We start from the raw sequence: 26005 nt of genomic DNA on the forward strand, positions 1-26005 counted from the left end.
TGAAGGTGGTAAAAGTAATTGCAGTGGTCCCTTCTCCTTGCTTTCCTTTTTTTCTTTTTCTTTTTCTTTTTTTTTACATTTTATGTTTTTCATAAAGCTTCACAAGGAGCATTATCTAATGCTTCACTTAGCCTCTGAGTAGATTCTAAAAGAGGCTTACTTAATTATTAGACTCCTGAGTATTTCTTATTTTAACTCTCAAGGACTGTTGTGCATTGTTAAAACTTACCTCATTCGTTCCTACCTGATAGTTGGGTATATATATGTGTGTGTGTCTCTTTCACTAGACAGTAAATCCCTTTAAAGGGTAAACAATGCTGTATTCATTATTTTTATCACCAATAGCCTCCCTTGTTCATTGTAAACTTAGGAATGGTTAGCTCTGCATCTGGGAAACACTTGCCTAATTTGCACTCCACAGAATGGCTCTCTGATGGCCAATGGAGATGTTGTTTCAATGCCAAGTATGGGGTTATTGCCTAGTCTGCCATGCTTGGGGGCCTGTGCTTAAGCATTACAGTGCTCACCACACTAGAATATGAGATAATTGTCTGCTTGTTTGTTAGCATCTCCCACTACACTCTGAGCTTCTGGAGGTCAGAACCCATGTCTTACTTTGCTCAGTATTTCCAGGACTTAAAACAGTGTCTGAAAGGTAGTAGGACATCTCAGTAAATGTCTGTGAATTGAGTTGGATTGAATCAAATTGAATCAAACTAAGTTCAGCTAAAGCCTGTTTGTCAGGATTTTCCAGAGAAACAGAACCGATAGGATAGGTAAGACAGAGAGATTTATAGGAATTGGCTCATGTGATTACGGAGGCTGGCGAATCCAAAATCTGAGGCTGAGGACCCAGGGAAGAGTCCATATTGCAGCTCAAGTCCAAAGGCAGTGTACTGGCTGAATTCCCCCTTCCTCAGTAAAAGTCCATCTTTTTTCCTCTTAAGGCCTTCAACTGATGGAATGAGGCCCACTCACATTATGGGGAGTAATGCACTTAACTCAAAGTCTACTGATTTAAATGTTAATCTCATTTTTAAAACATCTTCATAGAAACATCCAGATTAGTATTTGACCAAATATCAGGGTACTATGTTCTAGCAAAGCTGACACCTAAAATTAACCATCACAAAACTCATCTCCAGATTGGTTCAAGTCACCATAATTCCTTCTCTAGAGTATCTTACATGAAGGATCAAAATTTTACAGATCAGGAATGGATGCTGTATTTTGTCAAATGCTTTCTCTGCATCTATTGAGAGGATCATATGGTTCTTGTTTTTTCTCTTGCTGATATGATGAATCACATTGATTGTTTTACGAGTGTTGAACCAGCCTTGCATCCCGGGGATAAATCCTACTTGGTCATGGTGAATAATCTTCTTAATGTATTGTTGTATCCTATTGGCTAGTATCTTGTTGAGAATTTTTGCATCAATGTTCATCATGGATATTGGTATATAATTCTCCTTTTTGGTGGGGTCTTTGTCTAGTTTTGGAATTAAGGTGATGCTGGCCTCATAGAACGAGTTTGGAAGTATTCCATCTCTTCTATCTTTCCGAACAGCTTAGGAGAATAAGTATGGTTTCTTCTTTAAACGTTTGATAGAATTCCCCAGGGAAGCCATCTGGCCCTGGACTTTTTTGTCTTGGGAGGTTTTTGATGACTGCTTCAATTTCCTCCCTGGTTATTGGCCTGTTCAGGTTTTCTATTTCTTCCAGTTCCAGTTTTGGTAGTTTGTGGCTTTCCAGAAATGCGTCCATTTCTTCTAGATTGCCTAATTTATTGGCACATAGCTACTCATAATATGTTTTTAAAATCGTTTGTATTTCCTTGGTGTTGGTAGTGATCTCTCCTTTCTCATTCATGATTTTATTAATTTGAGTCTTCTCTCTCTTCTTTTTAATAAGGCTGGCTAATGGTTTATCTATCTTATTAATTCTTTCAAAGAACCAACTCCTGGTTTTGTTGATCTGTCCCACAGTTCTTCTGGTCTCTATTTCATTGAGTTCTGCTCGAATCTTTATTAACTCTCTTCTTTCGCTGGGTGTAGGATCTATTTGCTGTTTTTTCTCTAGCTCCTTTATGTGTAAGGTTAGCTTTTGTATTTGAGTTCTTTCCAGTTTTTGGATGGCTGCTTGTATTGCGATGCAATCAATGTGATTCATCATATCAGCAAGAGAAAAAACAAGAACCATATGATCCTCTCAATAGATATGCAGAGAAAGCATTTGACAAAATACAGCATCCATTCCTGATCAAAACTCTTCAGAGTGTAGGGATAGAGGGAACATTCCTCAACATCTTAAAAGCCATCTATGAAAAGCCACAGCAAATATCATTCTCAATGGGGAAGCACTGGGAGCCTTTCCCCTAAGATCAGGAACAAGACAGGGATGTCCACTCTCACCACTGCTATTCAACATAGTACTAGAAGTCCTAGCCTCAGCAATCAGACAACAAAAAGAAATAAAAGGCATTCAAATTGGCAAAGAAGAACTCAAACTCTCCCTCTTCGCCAATGACATGATACTCTACATAGAAAACCCAAAAGACTCCTCCCCAAGATTGCTAGAACTCATACAGCAATTTGGCCGTGTGGCAGGATACAAAATCAATGCCCAGAAGTCAGTGGCATTTCTATACACTAACAATGAGACTGAAGAAAGAGAAATTAAAGAGTCAATCCCATTTACAATTGTACCCAAAAGCATAAGATACCTAGGAATAAACCTAACCAAAGAGATAAAGGATCTATACCCTAAAAACTACAGAACACTTCTGAAAGAAATTGAGGAAGACACAAAGAGATGGAAAAACATTCCATGCTCATGGATTGGAAGAATTAATATTGTGGAAATGTCAATGTTACCCAGGGCAATTTACGCATTTAATGCAATCCCTATCAAAATACCATGCATGGACTTTCTTCAGAGAGTTGGAACAAATTATTTTAAGATTTGTGTGTAATCAGAAAAGACCCCAAATAGCCAGGGAAATTTTAAAAAAGAAAACCATATCTGGGGGCATCACAATGCCAGATTTCAGGTTGTACTACAAAGCTGTGGTCATCAAGACAGTGTGGTACTGGCACAAAAACAGACACATAGATCAATGGAACAGAATAGAGAATCCAGAAGTGGACCCTCAACTTTATGGTCAACTAATATTCGACAAAGGAAGAAAGACTATCCACTGGAAGAAAGACAGTCTCTTCAATAAATGGTGCTGGGAAAATTGGACATCCACATGCAGAAGAATGAAACTAGACCACTCTCTTTCACCATACACAAAGATAAACTCAAAATGGATGAAAGATCTAAATGCAAGACAAGATTCCATCAAAATCCTAGAGGAGAACACAGGCAACACCCTTTTTGAACTCAGCCACAGTAACTTCTTGCAAGATACATCCACGAAGGCAAAAGAAACAAAAGCAAAAATGAACTATTGGGACTTCATCAAGATAAGAAGCTTTTGCACAGCAAAGGATACAGTCAACAAAACTCAAAGACAACCTACAGAATGGGAGAAGATATTTGCAAATGACATATCAGATAAAGGGCTAGTTTCCAAGATCTATAAAGAACTTATTAAACTCAACACCAAAGAAACAAACAATCCAATCATGAAATGGGCAAAAGACATGAAGAGAAATCTCACAGAGGAAGACATAGACATGGCCAACAAGCACATGAGAAAATGCTCTGCATCACTTGCCATCAGGGAAATACAAATCAAAACCACAATGAGATACCACCTCACACCAGTGAGAAAGGGGAAAATTAACAAGGCAGGAAACCACAAATGTTGGAGAGGATGCAGAGAAAAGGGAACCCTCTTACACTGTTGGTGGGAATGTGAACTGGTGCAGCCACTCTGGAAAACTGTGTGGAGGTTCCTCAAAGAGTTAAAAATAGACCTGCCCTACGACCCAGCAATTGCACTGCTGGGGATTTACCCCAAAGATACAGATGCAGTGAGACACCGGGACACCTGCACCCCAATGTTTATAGCAGCAATGTCCACAATAGCCAAACTGTGGAAGGAGCCTCGGTGTCCATCGAAAGATGAATGGATAAAGAAGATGTGGTCTATGTATACAATGGAATATTCCTCAGCCATTAGAAATGACAAGTACCCACCATTTGCTTCGAGGTGGATGGAACTGGAGGGTATTATGCTGAGTGAAATAAGTCAATCAGAGAAGGACAAACATTATATGGTCTCATTCATCTGGGGAATAAAAAAAAATAGTGAAAGGGAATAAAGGAGAAAGGAGGAAAAATGAGTGGGAAATGTCAGAGAGGGAGACAGAACATGAGAGACTCCTAAGTCTGGGAAACGAACTAGGGTTGGTGGAAGGGGAGGTGGGTGGGGGTGGGGGTGACTGGGTGACGGGCACTGAGGGTGGCACTTGACGGGGTGAGCACTGGGTGTTATTCTGTATGTTGGCAAATTGAACACCAATATAAAATAAATTTATTTAAAAAAAATCTTACAGAAAAGTCATAACTTTTTCTTATATTAAATTACAAGAACAAGGTACTTTTTTAAAATAGAAAATTGTCGTACTTGATTGCAGTTACGTCACCTCAGGGAATGTTGCCCTGGTCTGTGCAGAGAGTAATGTGGAAAAGGTCTCTGTGTCCTCAGTATTTTCCCTTCCTTAAAATTTATGTCGAAGATCTCATTTAGATAGAAACTATACATGGTGTTAATGCTAAAAAAAAGATTTCATCATTGCTCATGTGAAGTTATTAAAGAAGCAAAGTCTGTTATATCATGGTGAGCTGCTTTTTTGAAAACCCTTCCGTGGCCTTCAGTACCTAAAGAATAATGACAGAAGTACAGCTTGGCAGTCTTGTTACCTTGGCTCATTACTCCTCTTTTCTGCAGTTCTATTCTTCTCTTCTTGAAACTTCTTGAAATTTTCACTGTTTAAACCTACAGAACTGCTCACAACTGCATAAAATTTCTCCTACAGAAGTCTCCATCCTTCCTTCCCATCTATTCCACCAGTACAGACCCATCTATGCCAAGACCACAGAAGCCTATGGTGATCTCTCCTCCCTCCACCAAATTCCTACAGTTTCACTTTTGAAAGTTGTTTAGCATTTAGAAGGTGATATCAAATACCTCTTCATTCTTATTTTCTGCTGCCAATGTTGCTGAGTATCATTCTTTTGGTTTAAATTAATTTTAATGTAATTTATAAATAAGAAACACATTTCTGTGGTTCAGAACTCTTTTGAATACATGTATATGGTGAAAAGTGGACCTCCAATCTGCATCTCCCAGGCACTCAGCATCCTTTTCCTCAGGCAACTAATGTTACCTGCTTCTTGTTACCCTTTTATGCACATATAGGTATGCATACACATAAATTATTTTCTATTTATTTTGGGTTTTTTAAAGATTTTTTATTTATTCATGAGAGAGAGAGAGAGAAAGAGAGAGAGAGGCAGAGACATAGACTCTGAGGAAGGAGAAGCAGGCTCCATGCAGGGAGCCCAATGCGGGACTCGATCCCAGATCCTGGGATCATACCCTGAGCCGAAGGCAGACGCTCAACTGCTGAGCCACTCAGGCGTCCCTTTTCCATTTATTTTGAACACAAATGGTTGCATCCACTGTTTTGCATATTGCTTTTTCCCATATAAGTTTAAAAACCTTTCTCATTTTTTTTTTACAATTGCATGGTATTTCATTATAAGAGTATGCAATCATTTTTTTTAACTGTTTCCTACTGATGGACCTTTACAAAATGTACACATTATCTACCATAAAAATATTGCAATAAAAACCCTTTATTGAAAAGTCATTTCTCACATGTGCAACTATCTCTCAGATTAAGTCCTGGGAATAAAATTGCGGAGTCAATGGATTTGCCTATTTGTAATTATATAGATACTACCAAATTACCCTTCATGAATCCAGATTACTCTTCCACAGCAGTGTATAAGGATATCTTTTTAAACCATAATTTTTTCCACACAGAATGTTGCCAAACTTTTGGATCTTTGCTCATCTGTACAGAGGGATTGAAGAATTTGGGGACATTATGAACATGAGGTGGTAATAGCACACAATGGCATCTAAGTATAGTTACCTTTTTTTTTTAAGTTATTTAGTATTTTTAGTTATGTGTATTAGGGTAAGACTAAGCTGCTGTAACAAAGAGACCTAAAATACAGTAGCCTAAATAAAATAGAAATTAATCTCTCTCTCCTAAGAGCCCAGAGCAAATGCTTGAGAATTAGCAGGGCAGCTCTGGTTTTGAGATCAGCCAGACATTCAAGTTCTTTTTTTCATGCTAGGAAAGTCCCCTTGAGTGTGGTCCTCATCAGTGAGATTGAAGCTGGCTCACGAATACCACATCTATTGAAGAACAAAAGAGAGTATTGAAAGTAAACAGCTTCCTTATAAAAATATATCCTGAAAGCTCCATGTATAACTTCTACTTTTATCCCTCTGGGCAAAACTTAATTACGCAGCCACATCGAAGTACAAGAAAAATTGGGAAAACTTGGGGTTGTATTACCCAAAGGAGACAAATAGGGGGAGAGTTTGCAGTCTCTGCTGTATTGAATGAGATTGAGCATCTTTTTGTATGTTTAAGATTCATTTTTTATAAACGGATTCTATAAATCATTTTCTATAATCTGTTCATCTCTGTCCACTTTTCTTTTGGAATTAGTCTTGTCCTATCAATATATAAACACTTCTTATGTATTAGAGAAATTAGCACTTTGTCTGTGATACGCTGCATGCTTTTCTTTTTCTTTTTCTCTATTTTAAAGATCTTATTTATTTATTCATGAGAGACACAGAGAGAAAAGGCAGAGATATAGACAGAGGAAGAAGCAGGCTCCATGCAGGAGAGCCCAATGCAGGACTAGATCCCAGGACCCTTAGATCACCACCTGAGGATGCTCAACCACTAAGCCACCCAGGTGCCTTGCTGCCAGCTTTTCTTGACCAGTAGACTCAAATTGTATTCTTTGTCGGTTTTTAGTAATCATACAAATTGTCATGTAAAATGAAAATTACTCTAAAAGTCATATCATTCATTTCTCTCTTTAACAGATAACTCCAGCTATAACAAATTATGTAACTGACAAACTAGGGAAAAAGTTTGTAGAGCCTCCACCATTTGATTTGACAAAGAGTTACTTGGACTCAAACTGTACCATTCCTTTAATTTTTGTGCTGTCTCCAGGAGCAGATCCTATGGCCAGTAAGTCCACCTATTGCAAACTTTTAAGAACTTGTAAATAAACCATCTTACTCAATGTCCATTTCTTATATGATTGTAGATCAGTTAGTAAATCTGAGATTTGTAAGGAAAAGTAACTGGAATCTCCCAGTTATGTACCTGCACACTGAAACATAAGGCAAATTTTATGATTTTAGAGTAAGCAGTGAAACTGTTTCGTATTCTCTCAGGCCTACTGAAATTTGCGAATGATAAAGGTATGTCTGGAAATAAATTTCAAGCAATTTCACTGGGACAGGGACAAGGACCAATTGCAAAAAAAATGATTAAAGCAGCAATAGAAGAAGGAACTTGGGTGTGCCTACAGAATTGTCACCTCGCCGTCTCCTGGATGCCCATGTTGGAAAAAATATGTGAAGATTTTACCCCCGAAGTCTGTAACTCATCATTTAGGCTTTGGCTGACAAGTTATCCATCTCCGAAAGTATGTTTATTTTGTACAAAGTTCAGTATTCAGTACCTTTAGTTTTCTCTTACATTATGTATCTTACACTTTGAATGCTTAATCTTAAGAGGTCTTAAAAAGTACTTCTAGAGTCCTCTTTTATACCTATGTTTAACCCATTAGTATATGCATTTTTAGGACTCATGCTGGTTATCTTGAGTAATGCTCTGTTTATTCTTAGTTTCCAGTAACCATCCTACAGAATGGAGTAAAAATGACTAATGAGCCTCCCACAGGTCTTCGGCTAAATCTCCTTCAATCTTACCTCACTGATCCAATTTCTGATTCTCAGTTTTTTGGTGGATGCCAAGGAAAGGAACTGGTAATGATCAGCCTCTGGAACTTTTTAAAATTTGTTCTTACAGTGAGAAAATCTGGGTATAAATATTTAACAATGTTAAACTTTAGACATTTTCTAAGAAGACAGATATTGAACCTATATTGTTCATCATTTTCTTCCCAGCAGTTTGTGCTCCACTTCCCACAGAGTAGACATGCAAATAAATATCTGTTGACTGCAAAATGTATCTTAGTTTGTAAACTAAAATCCAATAATAAGTTTGATGAAGACCCAAGAGTAGCAATCTGCTTTCATATCATATATTGATTCTTTCAACAAAATATGTGTTAGGTACTCTCCTAGGTACTAAACGTAAAGCAGTGAGAAGAGAACCACCCCCCCGCCCCCCCACCCCCCGCCAAATCTGCCTTCATGGAACTTGAATTCTAGTGATACATATTAATCATACTTTTCAGTGTGCTTATGTGTTTTGCACATGGTGACTTAGGAGTCCAAATAAATAATTAGCACTCCTTTTTCCTACTGGCATTCTTAAAAAGAAACAAGAAAAAGTCTAAACATAAGGAAACCAGATTATAACCTTAATTACTGATATCAACTAGATTGGAAGATAGTGTTGGTATCTGTGAACAAATGGGGTTCATATCACTGAGTAGAATTAAACAGATTTATCCACCCTCAGGAACAGAGGAAAACTTTCTTCCCCAAGGAAAACTCACTTCTAAGACAGAAAAGTGAAAAGCTGAGCAAAGTGTATCGGTCAACTTTTCCCAAATTTATCAACCAGATAGGTTACTCCCTCTCCCTCAGTGAATACAAGGATGGAAAATCCAGAAGTATTACATTGAGGTCTCCCCTCACATGGAAGGAACCAAGGGAAATTCATTCCCTGCCCTTACCCCAACACATGCCATGCCCATTTGAGGTAGAAAAAAGAACAGTATTGAAAATAAAGAATTGAATTCTTTGGAAGCCAGCTAGTTTCTCTCTGCTTAATAAATACCTTCTGTCTCCCTAGTTCTAAGCGATAATTTTATTTGAAACTATTTGGTGGTGTGGCTGGAAAGAGAGTGGAGAAGGTGGTATGATGTCTGATCCTCATCAAGGGTTTGAGCTCCTGCAAGGAATCCCAAGATTTCTCTGATACCACAGGAGCAATTTTGGCCCACAAGCACAGATCAAAAATGTGGAGGGATTATGACCTCCTTAAGAAAACCCCATTGTGTGAAAACATGTGGAAAATACATGCAAATTAGATTATTGCTGTCATTGCCAAAAGGGTTTCCCTATTAAATGTTTCAGCACAGTATATTTAAAATATGATTTAATTTTTGTACAACATTTCAAGAATATAGTTATAAAGGAAGGCATGGTGTCCTTGCATTTTAGTATTATAGAAATAATTTCTACTCCATCACATGAAGATAGTTGGATGGATTTTTACTGCATTTGGAGCTATGTTTGAAATGATCTAACTTAAACCATCAAGATAGCGTACTTGAAACTTACTGGTTTGGAGGTGGTCCTCAAAGTGATGAGTGGCCTTCCTGCAGAGCACTGTCACAGGCTTAGTGAGAGGCCCATCCCATTTGACATACATGGCACACATATGAAAATGCCAGGATGGAGTAAATAAGGGTTTCAAAAATGATCTCCAAATGGAAAGTCATAAAATCAGGAGCTATATATTGGGATTTATTCCTATCTTAATGATTAATTATACTCTCAACACTTGTAGTTTTAGGCATATGCCAGTGAGTCTATAGGATAACATTTGAATTATTGAAGTTGTTAATACATATGGAACAACAATGAAGTATGAGTAGCCAATGCTTTGGCAAATGGTAGTATTGCATTATAACAAAGTTAAATATTGTAGTTTGTCTGGCTTTGGAGATTTAAGTCATAAGATTAATACTTTTTATAGTATGCATTGTTTTAGATAGCATGTCTTTTTTAAATAGAAGTTTACAGAAATATATGATCATATAATCTTATATTTGAAAGAATTGTTGATTCCCTTCATTTTACTGATGGAAATATGATCAAAATTTTTTCTTGTGTAATTTTTATACTCAAGACATGGGAGAAGTTGCTGTTTGGAGTTTGTTTTTTTCATGCTCTTGTACAAGAGAGAAAGAAATTTGGTCCTCTTGGTTGGAATATTCCATACGGATTTAATGAATCCGACTTACGCATCAGTATCCGACAACTACAGGTAAAATTATAAAGAAATTAACATTGATGGAGGATCACTGTGTGTCAGGCCCTAGGCCACTCCCTTTGCTTAGAATAAACTTAATCCTTCCAACATCACTAGTAGGTGGGTAGATAGTAACTGTGGTTTATGAAGCACTATCTCTGTGGATTTTTTTCTGCTGCAAGTAATGGAAAACCTGATTCAAAGTATGCTTAAACCATAATGAAACTTATTATCTCATATAAAAAAGAGGATATAGAGGAAAGACAGGTTCTGGAGTAGTTGATTGAGCAAGTGTTGTCATCAAGGACCCTGGTTCTTTCTTTCTGAAGTGCCTTCCTCAAGTGTTGGCTTTATATAGGTCCTTACTGTACTCTCTTCCTCTGCTCAATCAAAGCTACAGTTTAGCTCTATCAGTCAAAAGAAATAGGCTGCCTACTTTAAGTAGAAAAGGAATTTATTGTAAGAATATTTGGGTAGATCATGGAATCACCAAGATGGCTGGAGAGCCAAGGCATCCAGTTGTATCCAGAACTCTCCACGTCTTGGTAAGAGCAGGTCCTCAACCCCGGGCTGAATATTAGACACCACAGCTCACATAGCTGCCACACAGACTCTGGTCTACTGCAGGCCCTCTGATGTCATCAAAAAAGACTCTTTGCTTTTACTGCTTTTTAGCACACTATACCCCCAGTTCAAAGTCTAGCTCACAGATCCCAGCTTTAATTAAAAAGGAGCCTAGGAAAGTGAGTGGCTAAGTTTTCCATTTTCTGTAGACTCACACTGTGAGACATTCAGATAGTCAGCAGCCCCCACAATCAATCAATAAATCTGCTCTAAATTCCTACTAACTCAGACTTTGAAGTAGGCATGTTACTTACATTAATTCTAGTTCTCACAACAACCCTGTGGGGCTAGTATTATCCCTATTTTTGAGGAAATCAAAGCTAAGAAGTGAGCTTGCCCATTGAGGTAGGATTTGAACTCCAGTCTGTCCAACTCCAATACTTTTCCCATTGTTTCTGTCATATTTAACCAAACAGTAATCCAGCTGGACAACCACAGAGTATTAGTATATTTCTGTTTCTTTGCTGTGACAAAAATCTTTGTGACAGGGGGCCTCATAAAGGGAAATGGGAAGTGTTAGTAAAGTCCAATTCGGTGCTATTAGGTTTCACTCAGGTGGGGTTTTAAAAGGCTATGAATATTTAATTATGTTTATACCATAATGATAATTTTTATAGAAACTTTTGATATTTTATCAACTCTTTTTCTTTCCTTTAAACGTGGCAGAAACCTTAACTAGAACAAACCTGTTAATTTGAACATCCTTGGACAACTGATGAAATTGGTGCTTATAGAATTATAATTACATGACAAAATGACATTGATTTTAAACATTTTTCAAAGAACAATTTTGTTGGTATAGCCTAAGCTTGGAGAACATTTTGCTAAAATCATCCTACTGCAGATAACCAGTCAACTGAGAATTCTCCACCTTCTGGCTAGGCCCCAGCCTGCAGCCTCTGGTGTCATCAACCCTCCTAGCCCCAACATTAGAGCTGGCAGGCATAGATTAAATCCTCTTTTATATCATCAAGAACTGAGTACTTGATGGAGGGGTCAGTCTTTAAACCATCTTCACCTGGTTATACCAGCAGGCTACCTCTTGCCTCCAGAGAGACAAATCAACAAACTCATGGCTAAGTAGATAGACTAAACCAAGGAATGAGTTGTTGGGCTCTATGTCTTGCAAATGCCACAAATTTAGCATGAATTTCTCTTGGGATCTCTTCCTTCAGTTTTGGGAAGGGGTGAACCGAGTTGAACATTCTTTCCCCCAAAGGTAAGAAAGGGAGAAACTCTCACAAATAACTTATCCCCCTACAAAAGACAACCTTCCCTCTGTTTCCTGCTCCTATCTCTTGATACTTCTCATCTTCCTGAAAACATGGGAATCTCAAACAAAGAATTATATCTTCTTTTAACTTGCCTCTGGATAATTTGGAAGTTTTTTTTTCTTAACTGTGCATTTCTGCTATAATTCTTGCACTATTAGTTAATTTTCAGAAGCAGAAAAAGCTCTCATCCAGTAATTTATACCATCCCAATACACACACTACCCAAAATTCCTGTCTTGGGAAAAGTAAAGGATCTGGAACTGGGAGAAATAAATTGAAGCCTTCATATCATTTCACATTTCACAGACTCAGCTTCCTACTTCACAGGATTATTGAGAGATGAGGAAGACAATGTGAAAACTATGCAAATAGTAGTTTCTATCACTATTGTAAATGATGTTATATTGTGTGAACCAGGCTTTGGCTGTAAAGTTTGGGATTGCTTTGTTTTTATTACATTGCAAACAGTGCCCTAAACCAGGCACCTTGTTCTCAGCCTTGGTGCTATTGGCATCTGGGGTCAGATAGCTCTTTGTGGGCAGCTGGCCTGTGTACTAGTTAGCAGCATCCAAACTTCTACCCACTCAATGGTGGCAGCATCCCCAACTACTGATATAAAATGTCCCCAGATATTGCCAAAGGTCCTCTAGGGGACAGAATTGCCCCCAATTAATAACCAGTGCCCTAAGACAAGGTTTATCCAAAGTCATATGAAAAGCCTTGAAAATTTTCATGTAATTTTCACTTGGGCTGCCTTGAAGCAATACATGTTTATCCCCCCTGCTCTAAATTTGGAAGATGCAGACAAGCAAAGTAATTTAAAATAAACGCTAACAGGGAAACTGGGTGGTTCATTCAGTAGGTTAAGCATCTGACTCTTGATTTCAGCTCAGGTCGTGATCTCAGGGTTGTGAAATCGAGCCCCATGTTGGGCTCTGCACTGGGCACGGAGCCTGCTTAAGATCCTCTCTCTGCGGGGGATCCCTGGGTGGCTCAGCAGTTTAGTGCCGTCTTCCACCCAGGGCGTGATCCTGGAGTCCCAGGATCGAGTCCCACATTGGGCTCCCTGCATGGAGCCTGCTTCTCTCTCTGCCTGTGTCTGCCTCTCTCTCTCTCTCCCCCCACCCGTGTCTCTCATGAATAAATAAATAAATTATAAATAATAATTATAAACAAATATAATAAATAATAATTATAAATAAATATAATAAATAATTATAAATAAAAATAAAAAATAAAAATTATTAAAAAACAAAAAGATTCTCTGCCCCTCCTCTTCATTCTCTCTCTCCAAAAAAAAAAAAAGAAAAAAAAAAAGGTAAAATAAACACTAACAATGCTAGCCTTTCAAAGATAATTTGTGATAATAGTTCTTTCAACCCCACTTCTGTGCATATAGATGATTGACATATGGGTATTTCATGTCATTTTAAAATAGAAATGAAGTAAAAGACTTAAAGTTTTTATCATTTTATTTTTCCTTTGTTTCAGTTATTTATAAATGAATATAATACAGTTCCATTTGAAGCTATCTCGTACCTGACTGGGGAATGCAACTATGGTGGAAGGGTGACAGACGACTGGGATAGACGTCTCCTCTTGACCATGCTGGCTGACTTTTATAACCCACTAATAATTGAAAACCCTCATTACAAGTTTTCTCCCAGTGGACACTATTTTGCACCTCCCAAAGGCACCTATGATGAGTACATTGAGTTCATTAAGGTAACTGATATCACTGGAAAATAGGGTTAGATCTAAGTGTGATTTATCTAAAACAAACAATGAAATGTTCCCCTGTAATGTAGAGGGCTAGACAAGTAGTACGGCTTCAATCAACTTTCAGTTTCTAGCAGTGACTGAAAATTGGAAGAGTTCGATTCCTCAGTGCTTTATGTTTAGTTGACTTGTAACCCTTTTTGGTCAGCATGTGTTTTATACTTTGTGAATTCACATAGCCGGTGAAAATATGATCCTTGCTTCATCTGCTTTCTGGTAGAATCTTCCATTTACTCAACACCCTGAGATATTTGGATTACATGAAAATGTTGATATTTCCAAAGACCTGCAACAAACAAAAATCCTCTTTGAGTCCTTGCTCCTCACGCAGGGAGGCTCCAAAAAGACAGGATCCTCAGGAAGCACTGACCAGATTCTATTAGAAATCACCAAAGATATCCTCAACAAGGTAGTGTCTCATTTTGAATATGTTGCTCATACTATAAATGAAAATGGTACTGAAATGATAATCCAAAGGCTCCATTTAACAGCACTAGGACCTTCAGTGAGATACTTTGACTTTCAGAGCATTAATTCCCAACTGTACAAGGTTCTTGGGAACATTTAAGAGATCATGAATTTAAAGTGCCTTGCATGGCACCTGGCGCAATGTCAGTTCTTAGTAGCTACAGTTGTGGATGAGCTGATGAACGTATGACTTATTACCATTTGCAAACAAAGATGATGGATCTACTTTGTACAAACTGGAGTAAATGGTCTGAACTTGCTGGTTCAAGGAGTGAGTGGTTTTTGATCTCTACCTTAGGGAGCGAGGAGGTACAGGGATTTAGATCAGCTCTAAATGAGCAACTACAGCTTTTTTCCCCCCTCCATAAAAAAGCCCGAAGTACTTAGCCTACTAGGTAAAGTGGAATGATACTCTTTCTTCTCACCTTTTTACTGTGTCTTAAATTCAAAAAGAAACTACAAAGGGAACTTTAAAAATATTATGATCACAAGCATAGGTCCTCACAATTTCCCTTCAGGGTAAATGCTATAACGAGCCCCATACTTCAGTGTCAAGTGTCCTGACAGAGCAGAGCCTGCCCCATCGTCCACTTGCCTTGAAAGCCCACTGTCAGCACCACTCCTCTCCTCTCTGTGTTAGAGGGCTTGTCTTACATCCCCTGAAGTAGGGCCTCCCCGCTGTACACCTGGCTGCAGCCGTTGGAGAAAGAGGGAGCAGTCCTGCCACCACCCCTGGGTGAAAGCAAGCTAGCCTCCTCCCACCCTGTCCCCTGGACTGATCTTCTGTTCTTTGACTTTTCTCACCTCTGATCCCTTACTGTTTCTGCAGTTTATGTCTGGGACTAGGGGGTGGAGGGAAGATTTGTGCCCTTGCAAAATGGTGGCTCCTACTCGGTCCCTAAGAGCAAGTTCCCTAGCAGTGACATTTGGGAATGTATTTGGGGAAAAGGGATTGTGCTAAGCCAAAGGGTCCTCGAGTGACACCACCTAGTGTAACTTTACAACAATTCTTTTGCACCACTCGGAGACCATCATCCAAGGACACCCTGGGCAGCTCAGCTTTCTTAGTTTGGGATCCCTTTGGGAAACTTCTTTGCCTCTTTAAGAGTGTGAATTCCAATGTCTTGAGGCTTGATTATCAGTTCCAAAGTGCCCTTCACTTCTCAAGCATCTCTGAGGTGCCTCATAGAAACCAGACACTTGGTGCCTTCTCCCTCCCTATTCCTTGGAACCCTGCTATGGTCACAACATTAATTATTTGAAAGTGGGGTAAGCTAAGCTATTTGAAGCCAGTTGATAATTGATTGCAAATAAATATAAAACAGTTATGAAATGGCAAATCAGTTTTATCAATGAACAATAAGATTCAGCTTACAAAAGGAAATTGCACAATGTTTCAGAAATGTGTATCTTCCACAAAGTGCTATATAGTGAAGAACGTGGGCTTTGCAGTTAGAGACCTGTGGATTTAAAAGGATCACCTTTTGGCTGTGTGCCTTTGGGCAGTTACTCAACCTCTCTGTACAGCTGCCTCTGAACAACACAGTTTTGAAATGCACAGATCCTGGCAGCCCCCGTGGCTCAGCGGTTTAGCGCCCCCTGCAGCCCAGGGCGTGATCCTGGAGACCCTGGATGGAGTCCCACGTTGGGCTTTCTGGGTGGAGCCTGCTTCTCCCTCTGCCTGTGTCTTGGCCTCTCATTCTCTCTCTGTGTCTCTATGAGTAAATAAATGAAATCTTTAAAAAAAAATTATGAACTGCACAGATCCACTTACATATGAATTTTTTGATAAATATAGCACAGTACTGTAAATGTATCTTCTCTTCCTTAAGATTTTCTTAATAGCATTTTCTTTTATCTAGCTTACTTTATTGTAAGTTTACAGTATATTGTACATGTGACATACAAAGTATGTGTTAGTTGACTGTTGATGTTATTGGCAAGGTTTCTGGTCAATAGTAGGTTATTAGTAGTTAAGGTTTTGGAGGATCGAAGTTATACATGTATTTTTGACTACGCAGAGGGGGGTTGGCACCCAAACCCCTGCATTGCTCAAAGGTCCACTGTACTTGAATAACCTCATCTGTAAAATGGAGATGACAGTAGCTTCCTGAGAGTGCATGGAAAGGATTAAGTGAGATGATGTATGGAAAGGTATTAACACAATGCCTAGTCTGTAGTAATTGCCCAGTGTTAGCTATTAGTGATGTGGTAGCTGAATGAAACGAATTCTTCGTTCTGAGAGTAACATGTGTTCTTCAAAATCTATTCTCTTAGCTACCAAATGATTTTGACATTGAAAAAGCATTACTGAAGTTTCCTGTGAGATATGAAGAGAGCATGAATACCGTGTTAGTACAAGAAATGGAAAGATTTAACAAGTAAGGATCTATCTCCCCAGTGGTTCAGAAAACAACCAACCAAAGTTGATTTAAAAAAAAAGACACACTGGTATTAAATTAAAATTTTAAGAAAAATGATCAAAACCTGCCATTTTCTTAGGATCTACCCCTACTCTTTAAAATGGTATAAATGATGATGATGGAAATGAGATCTGATTTTACTGGTGAAAATATTCATTAATCATAATTCTCACTCATCTGTCACTATTCTCCTCAGGAACTAAAAACCAAATGAGCTGATGACAAGTCTTGACACATACACACTTCCCTTGTCTTCCTGAGTCCAACCTAGATTAATTAAATACCCCATGAGAGCGAAAAATTATTTGCTCTGAATGTTTTTATTGAATTTTCTACAATTCCATATTGGCTTAAGGAATGGAGAAATTACTTTAGTTATGAATTTTCTAAGGTGTTTTCAAGTTTATTTGGGTTTCTAGTCTTGTTAACACATAAAAATAAAACATTTAAAAACACTATGATGCCTTAATTCAGTATTTTTTATACAAAGGCCATATATATCTATATATAATAGCATACTGTCTCTCAGTTGCTTAAGCTTCTAGTCTAAAACCCTCAGCTCAGGTCTATTTGTGGTTTTCTTAGCAGTTTGAGCCTACATGGGAAACAAAGTATGCAAGTGTATCAATGAATATACACTTTATGCTTTAATGCATTATTCCACAAGTCTCAGCCTTTGCATTACACCTTTTTATAACTTTTTTCCATATTTGCATAACACCCATAACATATTTACCTGATATTTTTCCTAAATGATTCCCTGCTTAAATTAGCCTAGTCTGAAGCCCTAATACTCAGAAAGCAACAATTTCAATATTTTTGTTGAATTATTTTCTATATTACATAATGATTAAAATGAAAAATGTGTCACCTAAAAGTACCTTTCATTCAAGTGGGAGGTGGCTCTATTTGGGGAGACACTCTCATAAAGCTGTGAATGAGATTTCTGCTATTTCTTCTCTGAAAACATAGTGTATTGATATATACCCTCATATGTACATTGATGACATAATTCCTTTCCTTGCAGTTTAATTAAAACAATACGCAACACTCTACAGGACCTTGGAAAAGCTATCAAGGGTGTGGTTGTAATGGATTCTGCACTGGAGGCACTCTCTGGAAGTTTGCTTGTTGGAAAGGTTCCAGAAATATGGGCCACACGATCCTACCCAAGCCTTAAGCCCCTAGCAAGTTATATCACAGATTTTCTAGCCCGGTTGAACTTTTTACAGGTAAAAGATTATATATTCTATTTATATATATACATAATTTTATTTTTTTTGGTTGACTGGAGAGAGATTAGAAACGCTCTGATCACTTGAATGTCTCTGAGTTGAGCGATGTGGTTAGCAGTTTTATGGTAATCTAGCCAAAATTTTGAATATTGAAAATAGGGGCACTTGGGTTTCTCAGTTGGTTCAGCATGTGCCTTTGGCTCAGGTCATGATCTCAGGGTCCTGGGATCGAGTCCCACATCAAGCTCCCTGCTTAGCAGGGAGTCTGCTTCTCCTTCTCCCTCTGTGATTCCCCTTGCTTGCATTCTCTTTCTCTCAAATAAATAAAATCTTTAAAAGAAATAAAAGAGTGGGGCTCAGCGGTTTAGTGCCTGCCTTCGGCTCAGGGCGTGATCCTGGAGTCCTAGAGATCGAGTCCCACATCAGGCTCCCTGCATGGAGCCTGCTTCTCCCTCTGCCTATGTCTCTGCCTCTCTCTCTCTGTGTGTGTCTCTCATGAATAAATAAATAAAATCTTTAATAAATAAATAAATAAATAAATAAATAATAAATAAATAAATAAATATTGAAAACAACATACATTTCAAAGTACTGAGTAGAAAGTTAAAATTTTACTTTGCTGAAGTCCAAGTAATATGTGACATTTTTTAAGATTCTAGGTTTGTGGCTCTCTGAGTCTGCATACTTGGTCTTGTGATTTTAATACTGGTGGTAAATCACAAAGAGAACCCAAGATTTGGATTTACCAATAATTGACCATTGTCTTAAAATCAGTTGCTTCTTATACCATATCTCATAAAACCAGGGAAAAATGCTTTGAAATCTCCACCCCATCCCCACCCCATCCCAAAACACACACATGAAGGATCTTCAGGGCACTGTTTTTCCTCCCCAGGGACTCTGCTTGACCCCACTGTATGGTTAATAATTATGTGGGGTAAGAGGTGGGGAGGGTCCCTAAAATACTTCCTGGAAATTCACATCAGGTATATGACCTTTCTGTGTTCAGTTGCCTTCCTAGTACACAAGAGCTTTATTTTCATGTGGAAGCTAGCCATAAAATAGCCAGTACTTATAAAGATAGGGAGAGAGAAGCTTTCTCATTTGCCCCTTTTTAATTTTTACCAATCTGATAGTTCAACCATATCTTATTCTTTCAATCTGTTTTTTTTTTGAGAGAGAGAGAGAGAGAATGTGTGTGTGTGTGTGTGTGTGTGTGTGTGTGTATGCTGAGGGAGAGAATCTCAAGCAGACTCCATACTAAGCACAGAGCCCAACTCAGAGCTTGATCCCACGACCCCGAGATCATGATCTGAGCTAAAATCAAGAGTCAGATGCTTAACTGACTGAGCTACCCAGGTGCTCCATTTTTTTTTTTAAATACCAACCTTATGCTTCTTCTGGTATGTTTGCTTGCTATTTGTATTCCTTCTGTGAATTGCTTCTTTATCTCCTTGGCCCATTTTTCTTCTGGGCTGTTTCTGAAAAATTAATTTATAGGAGATTTTTGTGTAGGTTTTAATTTAACAAACAAAACTATCTAGAATGGGGTTTTCAGTGTTCAGGCTGTAGAAGAGTTGCCACTTAACAGTTTTCTCATCCATAAAATGGCCAATTTCCTCATAGGGCAACAGTCCATGGTATGTGGTAAGAATTCAGAAAAATTACTTAATTGTATTCCTAACAATAGTGAATATGAGAGTGTGTTTCTCAGAATTAATGTTGTGTTCTTTTAATCTTTGCTGATGCAATTCATGAAGCTGAGCATACCTGGGCAAATCCTAGCCACATCTACAATGTCTTCTGAGTTCCTCCTGTGTATACCAGCCTCTTTCCCCACTTTATCAAAAGCATGTGAGCTATGGTTAATCACATCCTCCCCCATGCCATAATCTTCTTCTTCTTCTTCTTCTTTTTTTACACTTCATTTCCCAAGCTTTTCTGAAACTTTTATTGGCGCTCCTTACATTTCCTGTATACTGCTTCATTCCTAAAGGGCCTTGAAGAATTATTACCTTGGTCATTTACAGGGGTCCTGGCATGGTACCTGTCAGGAGAGTCTCCAGGACAAATTCCTTTTGTTGTTAAGTTCACACCGAACTCCCTACTTTCTGAAATTTGAATTTCCCCTTGGAATCATTCTATTCAAATGAATAAGAAAGATTTTACTCATTATGGAGCACTTTTATCATCCTTCTCCACACACCTTCCTCTGAATGGATCTCTCCTGCATTGTCCCCTTACCCTTAAAGAAGCTGTATAGTTTTCCCCTCGCCTTTCTTTCTCCTGGACTTTGGACCTCACCTTCCAATGCTTTTTAGAGTGAACAAATGAAGCAGATGAGTCATCTGGAGTTTTCTTTCTTTTCCTCTTTTCTCTCTCACCATTTATCCTATTTACCTTCCCTTTCTCCTTCCTGTGCTTTTTTTTTTTTTAAGCTTTCTACACACTGGCTCTACTCTCAGATTAAATCCTGGATCTAACACTTAGTGTCTATGTGACTTTGAGCAAGATGTTATTCATCTTTATGCACACCAGTTTCCTCATCTGTAAAATGGGAGGAATAACTCATGAGTTATTTTGTGGACTAAATGAGGTGATGCATGTAAAGTGCTTAGCACAGTGCCTGGCACACACTATATACCCAGTAAATGGTAGCTCATTCAGAAACTCTATACAAGTAGCTGACCCAGACACTCGTGACATTCTTGGCTAAGGAAGCTCTGGAATGAGCCAGGGAATTTCCTATACACTTGCCTTCTGGGTTCTCAGAGTTTTCTTGGGCATGGTGCTGGTTCTGTATGGCTTGAGTCCTTGTCAAGCTCCATCTCTTTCTCCACCTCTTCTTTATCTATTTTTTATTTTTAAGATTTATTTATTTGAGATTGAGATTTTAAGATTTATTTATTTATTTATTGAGAGCATGGGAGGGAGTCTTGTAGAAGGAAAGAATCTCAAGCAGATGCCCCACTGAGCAGGAGGTCTCCCCAATGCCTGGCTGTATCTTACAACCCTGATATCATGATCTGAGCGGAATTCAGGAGTCAGATACTTAACCTGCTGAGCCACCCTGGTGCCCTTCCAACTCTTCTTGATTTGATAATTCGTGCTGTTGCAACATCTCTAGCACCAGTCTGTTCTCTTCCACCCAGGAAGCAAAGCTGGCTTCTTCCCACAGTGCACCACTCAGAGACAAAGTTCATTTTATTGATTCATCTGTTCATTCAAGTAATGTGAATTGAATTTAATTCATTCAACACATGAGGGCTCTGTGATATGATGTGTAAGATGTCTAAAGGTGGTTGCTTTTGAGTGGGATTAAGTAATATAATCTCCAAATAATTTACCTTTGGCTCTTTGCAGAAGATGTGAATCTTTCTAACTTTGTTTTATTCAGGTTAATGTTAAAATTAGTTTGAATTTTCCAAGGAAAGCAACTATAAGGGAAAAGAGGTAGAAGGCCAAGATAGGTTATGTGCTTTGTGTCAGGGAAGGGAATCCTGTGATGGAAAGTGTGGGCAGCACAAAAACCAGAATCAGGAACTGCATATGAGGTGATGCTGTGTGAGTTGGGAAATAAAAATAATGGATTTTTTTTTTTTTTGCCCTTTACAGGACTGGCATAATTCAGGAAAACCTAATGTGTTTTGGCTCTCAGGATTCTTTTTCACCCAAGCCTTCCTAACTGGAGCTATGCAGAATTATGCCAGAAAATACACTATCCCTATTGATATACTAGGATATGAATTTGAGGTACAGTAACCCCCAAACTCCATACTATGTCATTTTATCAAAATCATGTATTTAAGCAAGGAAAATATGCAGAGTTCCTGTCTTTATGGTCCATTATAAACTATTTGACTTCTCTCCATTCTTTGTGTTTCGTGAAAGTATATAGTATTTCTCTTTCTGTGTCTGATAGGACTTTTATATGTTTCAATTTTCCACTCAGTCTAATGCCACTCTTCTGTTGTCACATAAATTAATACGAGGTACAGTAAAACTTGATAAAATGCTTCAAAAAGAACTGTATTATACATTTTTACATTTACACTTTTATTGACAAATTTATGGTTCTGCAAGTTATGATATAATGGAGTTTCCCTGAACACATTCTGAAAATGGAGCAAATGTTTTCCTTACATGATGAAGTTGTCTGGGGAATAGACTGTTACTAGTGTGTGCCTCTCCTTTCAGGTCATCCCTGCTGATACATCCGAGACTGCTCCAGAAGACGGCGTGTACATCCACGGATTATACCTTGATGGAGCGCGTTGGGACAGAACCAGGTCAGGGCTTGAGACTGTGGAGGCTTCTTTCGTTGTAGCCAAATGGGTAAAGCACTCTGTCTGCTGCCGCTCCCCCTGCCCCTCCCGCCCAGTCCACCCCAACAGAAGGCCTCTCCTAGGGAATATGGCAAACAGTAAAAAATATCAGAATTCTTGCCATAAATCATTACTCAGGCTAGGGCAATTGATAAGTGAGTTTTTTAAGGTCCTAAAGAATTTTTAGCTAATATTTTTCAGTGGTCTGACTAATAGAAAAGTTAGTTGACATTATTTAAGAGTTTTAGGACTCTTACCTTCTGTTTTGTAACATGCAGGAGTGCCTCACTTTTAAACATTTTACGGTTTTAGTAAACTTCCCATTTCTGTTGGTGAATGGAAAACTTTTTCTTATAGTTCAATGACATAATGAATAAATATTTAAAATAAATACTGAATTTCCAGCTTAGGAAACTGAGCATTGCTGTACTTGTTTAAAATACGGAGGGGTGGAGTACCTGGGTGGCACAGTCAGTTACAGAGGACTCTTGGTTTGGGCTTAGGTCTTGATCTCAGGGTGGTGGGATTGGGCCCTGCTGGGCTCTGTGCTCAGCAGGGAGTCTACTGAAGATTCTCTCTCTCTCCCTCTACCCATCCCACTCCTGCTCTCTCTCTCTAAAATAATAGATCTTTAAAAAAATATTTAAGGTTAAGAGGGAAGGAGAGAGATTATTTTGCTTGGAACCCTGCTCTTTATCATTCCATTAATAAGCACAATCCTCTATTTCCAGGGTCAGGCTTTGCTCTCAAGGGACGATTAAAGGCTGAGGCCCAGAGAATCACTTGAGGGGAGCATGAAGGAGGCTGTACAGAGATCATTCCAAGACAGGGCTAAGAGGAGATTTAGCTGCACCTAGTTCCTGTGGTTATTTTTTTCTCTCTTCTTCAATCTGATGACATTTGTTGGGGCAGCCCGGGTGGCTCAACAGTTTAGCGCTACCTTTGGCCCAGGGCGTGATCCTGGAGACCTGGGATCAAGTCCCACGTCAGGCTCCCTGCATGGAGCCTGCTTCTCCCTCTGCCTGTGACTCTGCCTTTCTCTCTCTCTGTCTCTCATGAATAAATAAATAATAAAAAACAAAATCTTAAAAAAAAATGACATTTGTCTTAACTTACCTGTTCTTATATATCTATTCATTCATCTTTTCCTTCCTTCTTCCTCCCTCCCTCCCTCCCTCCTTTTTTCCAACTAATAAACAAATAACATAGCATAGGGAAAAGAAACCACATTTTCTAGACAGGCAAATATACAGTTGAATCCTGACTCTGGCACTTAAGGGTTGTGTTACTGTGAAAACTACTCAACCTCTCTGAGCCTCCACTCTTCATCCATGGAACAGGAATGGGGACAATGTTACAGTGAGGACCAAGTGTGATAGGATAGCGTCGCCCTCATGGATGGTACTTAAAAAGTGACAGGGGTACCTCGGTGGCTCAGTTGGTTAAGCAGCTGCCTTCAGCTCAGGTCATGATCCCAGGATCCTGGGATCAAGCTCCGCATCAGTGGAGAGTCTCTCAGTGGAGAGTCTGCTTCTCCCTTTACCCCTTCCCTCCCCTTGCTCATGAACATGTTCTCTCTCTCTCTCAAATAAATAAATAAATAGTGACAGGAATTTATATTTGTCTACTGTTTGCACACATTGCCTTGCCATAATTGTCTTCTGTTTCTTTCAATTATTCATTGCCGTTTCCTTGGCTTTGTTATGTTTTGTTTTATATTTCTTTCTCTGCATATTCTGGTCCTCTTGTATTAAAAGCCAGTATCTAAGTAGCAATTTCTAGAAGTATATTTCATTTTATTTCTAATAAACATGTCAATTTCTCCTCACAGTGGATTGCTTGCTGAACAACATCCCAAACTTCTATTTGACCTGATGCCCATCATATGGATAAAACCAAGTAAGTATATCTCTAACAAAATTTCCTATGAGTTTTAGGGAGGGTAATGGTAGAGATTTTTAATGGCTCCCCCAATTAAGTCTCTGTTCAAACCTATTAAGACTTTGTTCAATTAAACAGCGACTTAATGTTTACATTGGAAATATATTGTTCCCTTGTTTCATGTTGCATTCATATTATTATTCTGGGAATATCATTCTGCCTCTTTTTCCTCTTATCCCATGGGATGCAACATCTTCTCTGCCCCTCCCACACACTTATACTTTCCCAGAGTCCAGGGCTTCCTGTCAACATTTTGATTCTGAAATGCCTTTGCACACCTCTCAGAAATACAAATAGGCTTGACACCATCTCCAGTTAGTGGCTAGAGTCTTCTGGCTACAGGAAACTCTTAGACCCAAGAGCCAGCCAGGTGCCCCAAAGCACAGAAATTGCAAATCACAGGGAGTGGAGGCCAACTCTCTCCTCCTGGGAAAGCTACTTACTCCTTCCCTTCTTCTGCTACCATCATTTTTCCACGAGTCTAAACAAATGAGGCTCATTCTTTTGTTTTTTCTTTCTTCTCTAGTGTTTTTGTTTTCCAATAACTACTGATGGAAACATTTCCAAATTACCCACAATCACCACCTAATCCATTAAGTATTTTCATTATTAACACACTTCAATTATAATTATGAGAAATATAGCTTTAGTTTAGATAGACTTCTAATATCTCATATCGGGTCTTTGAAGGATAATATGTAGGTTCTTTCTGTGAGTAGGTGAAAGTTAGTGTGTTTTTCCTAGTAATAAGCTGCTGAAAGCAAATAGTGACTTCTGCTTCTTCTGATTTATGCGTTTCTTGTATTCAGGCCCTAAGCATCAGTGTCTTCTCTTTTTATCTCTGCCTCATTTCTGTGCTGTTTTATTCTTTCTTCTTTACTCTTTCTTCCCTACCTTCTCCTCTCCTTCTCTCCCAGATCCTTTTGAATGTTTTCACACCTTCAGGACTCTCTAACAGTGATAAAGATACTTTATTGATTTCTATGCTCTAGACCAAGAATCGTGCATCATATGAAATCATTTGTTTCACAGCCATAATTATATACCAACTGTAAACTACAATAACAACATTGAAATGTTCAAATATAATCATGATCTTAGATTCAGTACTAAAATAGTTATTCCTTTAGTCACAGTGGCTGTTTGTATTTCTTTCTTTTCTAAGCCAAAAAGTCTGACATTGTGAAGTCAAATGCCTATGTCTGTCCCCTCTACAAGACAAGTGAACGTAAAGGAACTCTTTCCACCACAGGACATTCTACTAACTTTGTCATTGCAATGCTGTTAAAGACGGACCAACCCACTCAACATTGGATCAAGCGTGGGGTTGCCTTACTTTGTCAGTTGGATAACTAAATTGGACAAACAAGAAAAAATCTGAAAGACATTTCAAAAAAATTCTGTGTTGTCTTCACTTACTTCAAAATATATGTATTATAAAACCAAGTATCTTTGTGTCACTTTTTTTTTTTTTAAGAGACTCTATGCCCAATGTGGAGTACAATATAACACTTGAACTCACAACCCTGAGATCAAGCCCTAAGCTAAGATAGAGTTGGATACCTAAGCGACTGAGCCACCCAGGCACCCCATGTGTCTTTCTTTTAAATAGTCCACCATTCCTGATGCACCACTCTTGACTAGAATATAGCCCTTCTAGAAAACATGAAAAGAAATGTTTCTTCAAAGAATATGAAAAACCTTTGG

General features: G+C 38.5%; 1 protein-coding gene across 5 annotated transcripts in view; it reads left to right on the forward strand.

Annotated features, from left to right (window-relative positions):
* Nucleotides 1-25744, forward strand: part of DNAH12 (dynein axonemal heavy chain 12) — a 203306-nt gene extending 177562 nt beyond the window's left edge. For 2 of the 5 annotated variants that reach the window (XM_049098391.1, XM_049098393.1), the window contains 12 exons: nt 7091-7241; nt 7451-7704; nt 7907-8047; nt 10107-10244; nt 13619-13852; nt 14127-14315; nt 16652-16755; nt 17825-18029; nt 21648-21785; nt 22230-22321; nt 24189-24256; nt 25464-25744. In XM_049098391.1, coding sequence (XP_048954348.1) covers nt 7091-7241; nt 7451-7704; nt 7907-8047; nt 10107-10244; nt 13619-13852; nt 14127-14315; nt 16652-16755; nt 17825-18029; nt 21648-21785; nt 22230-22321; nt 24189-24256; nt 25464-25654 — 1905 coding nt within the window. In that variant the 3' untranslated portion in view covers nt 25655-25744. Of the gene's footprint in view, nt 1-6001; nt 6722-6804; nt 6958-7090; nt 7242-7450; nt 7705-7906; nt 8048-10106; nt 10245-13618; nt 13853-14126; nt 14316-16651; nt 16756-17824; nt 18030-21647; nt 21786-22229; nt 22368-24188; nt 24257-25463 lie in introns of those variants that run through there. The other 3 variants (XR_007404379.1, XR_007404380.1, XM_049098394.1) reach the window with 3 other exon arrangements.
* Nucleotides 25745-26005: the final 261 nt, after the last annotated feature.

Source organism: Canis lupus, chromosome 20, assembly GCF_003254725.2.
Source record: "Canis lupus dingo isolate Sandy chromosome 20, ASM325472v2, whole genome shotgun sequence".
Taxonomy (NCBI): Eukaryota; Metazoa; Chordata; class Mammalia; order Carnivora; family Canidae; genus Canis; species Canis lupus.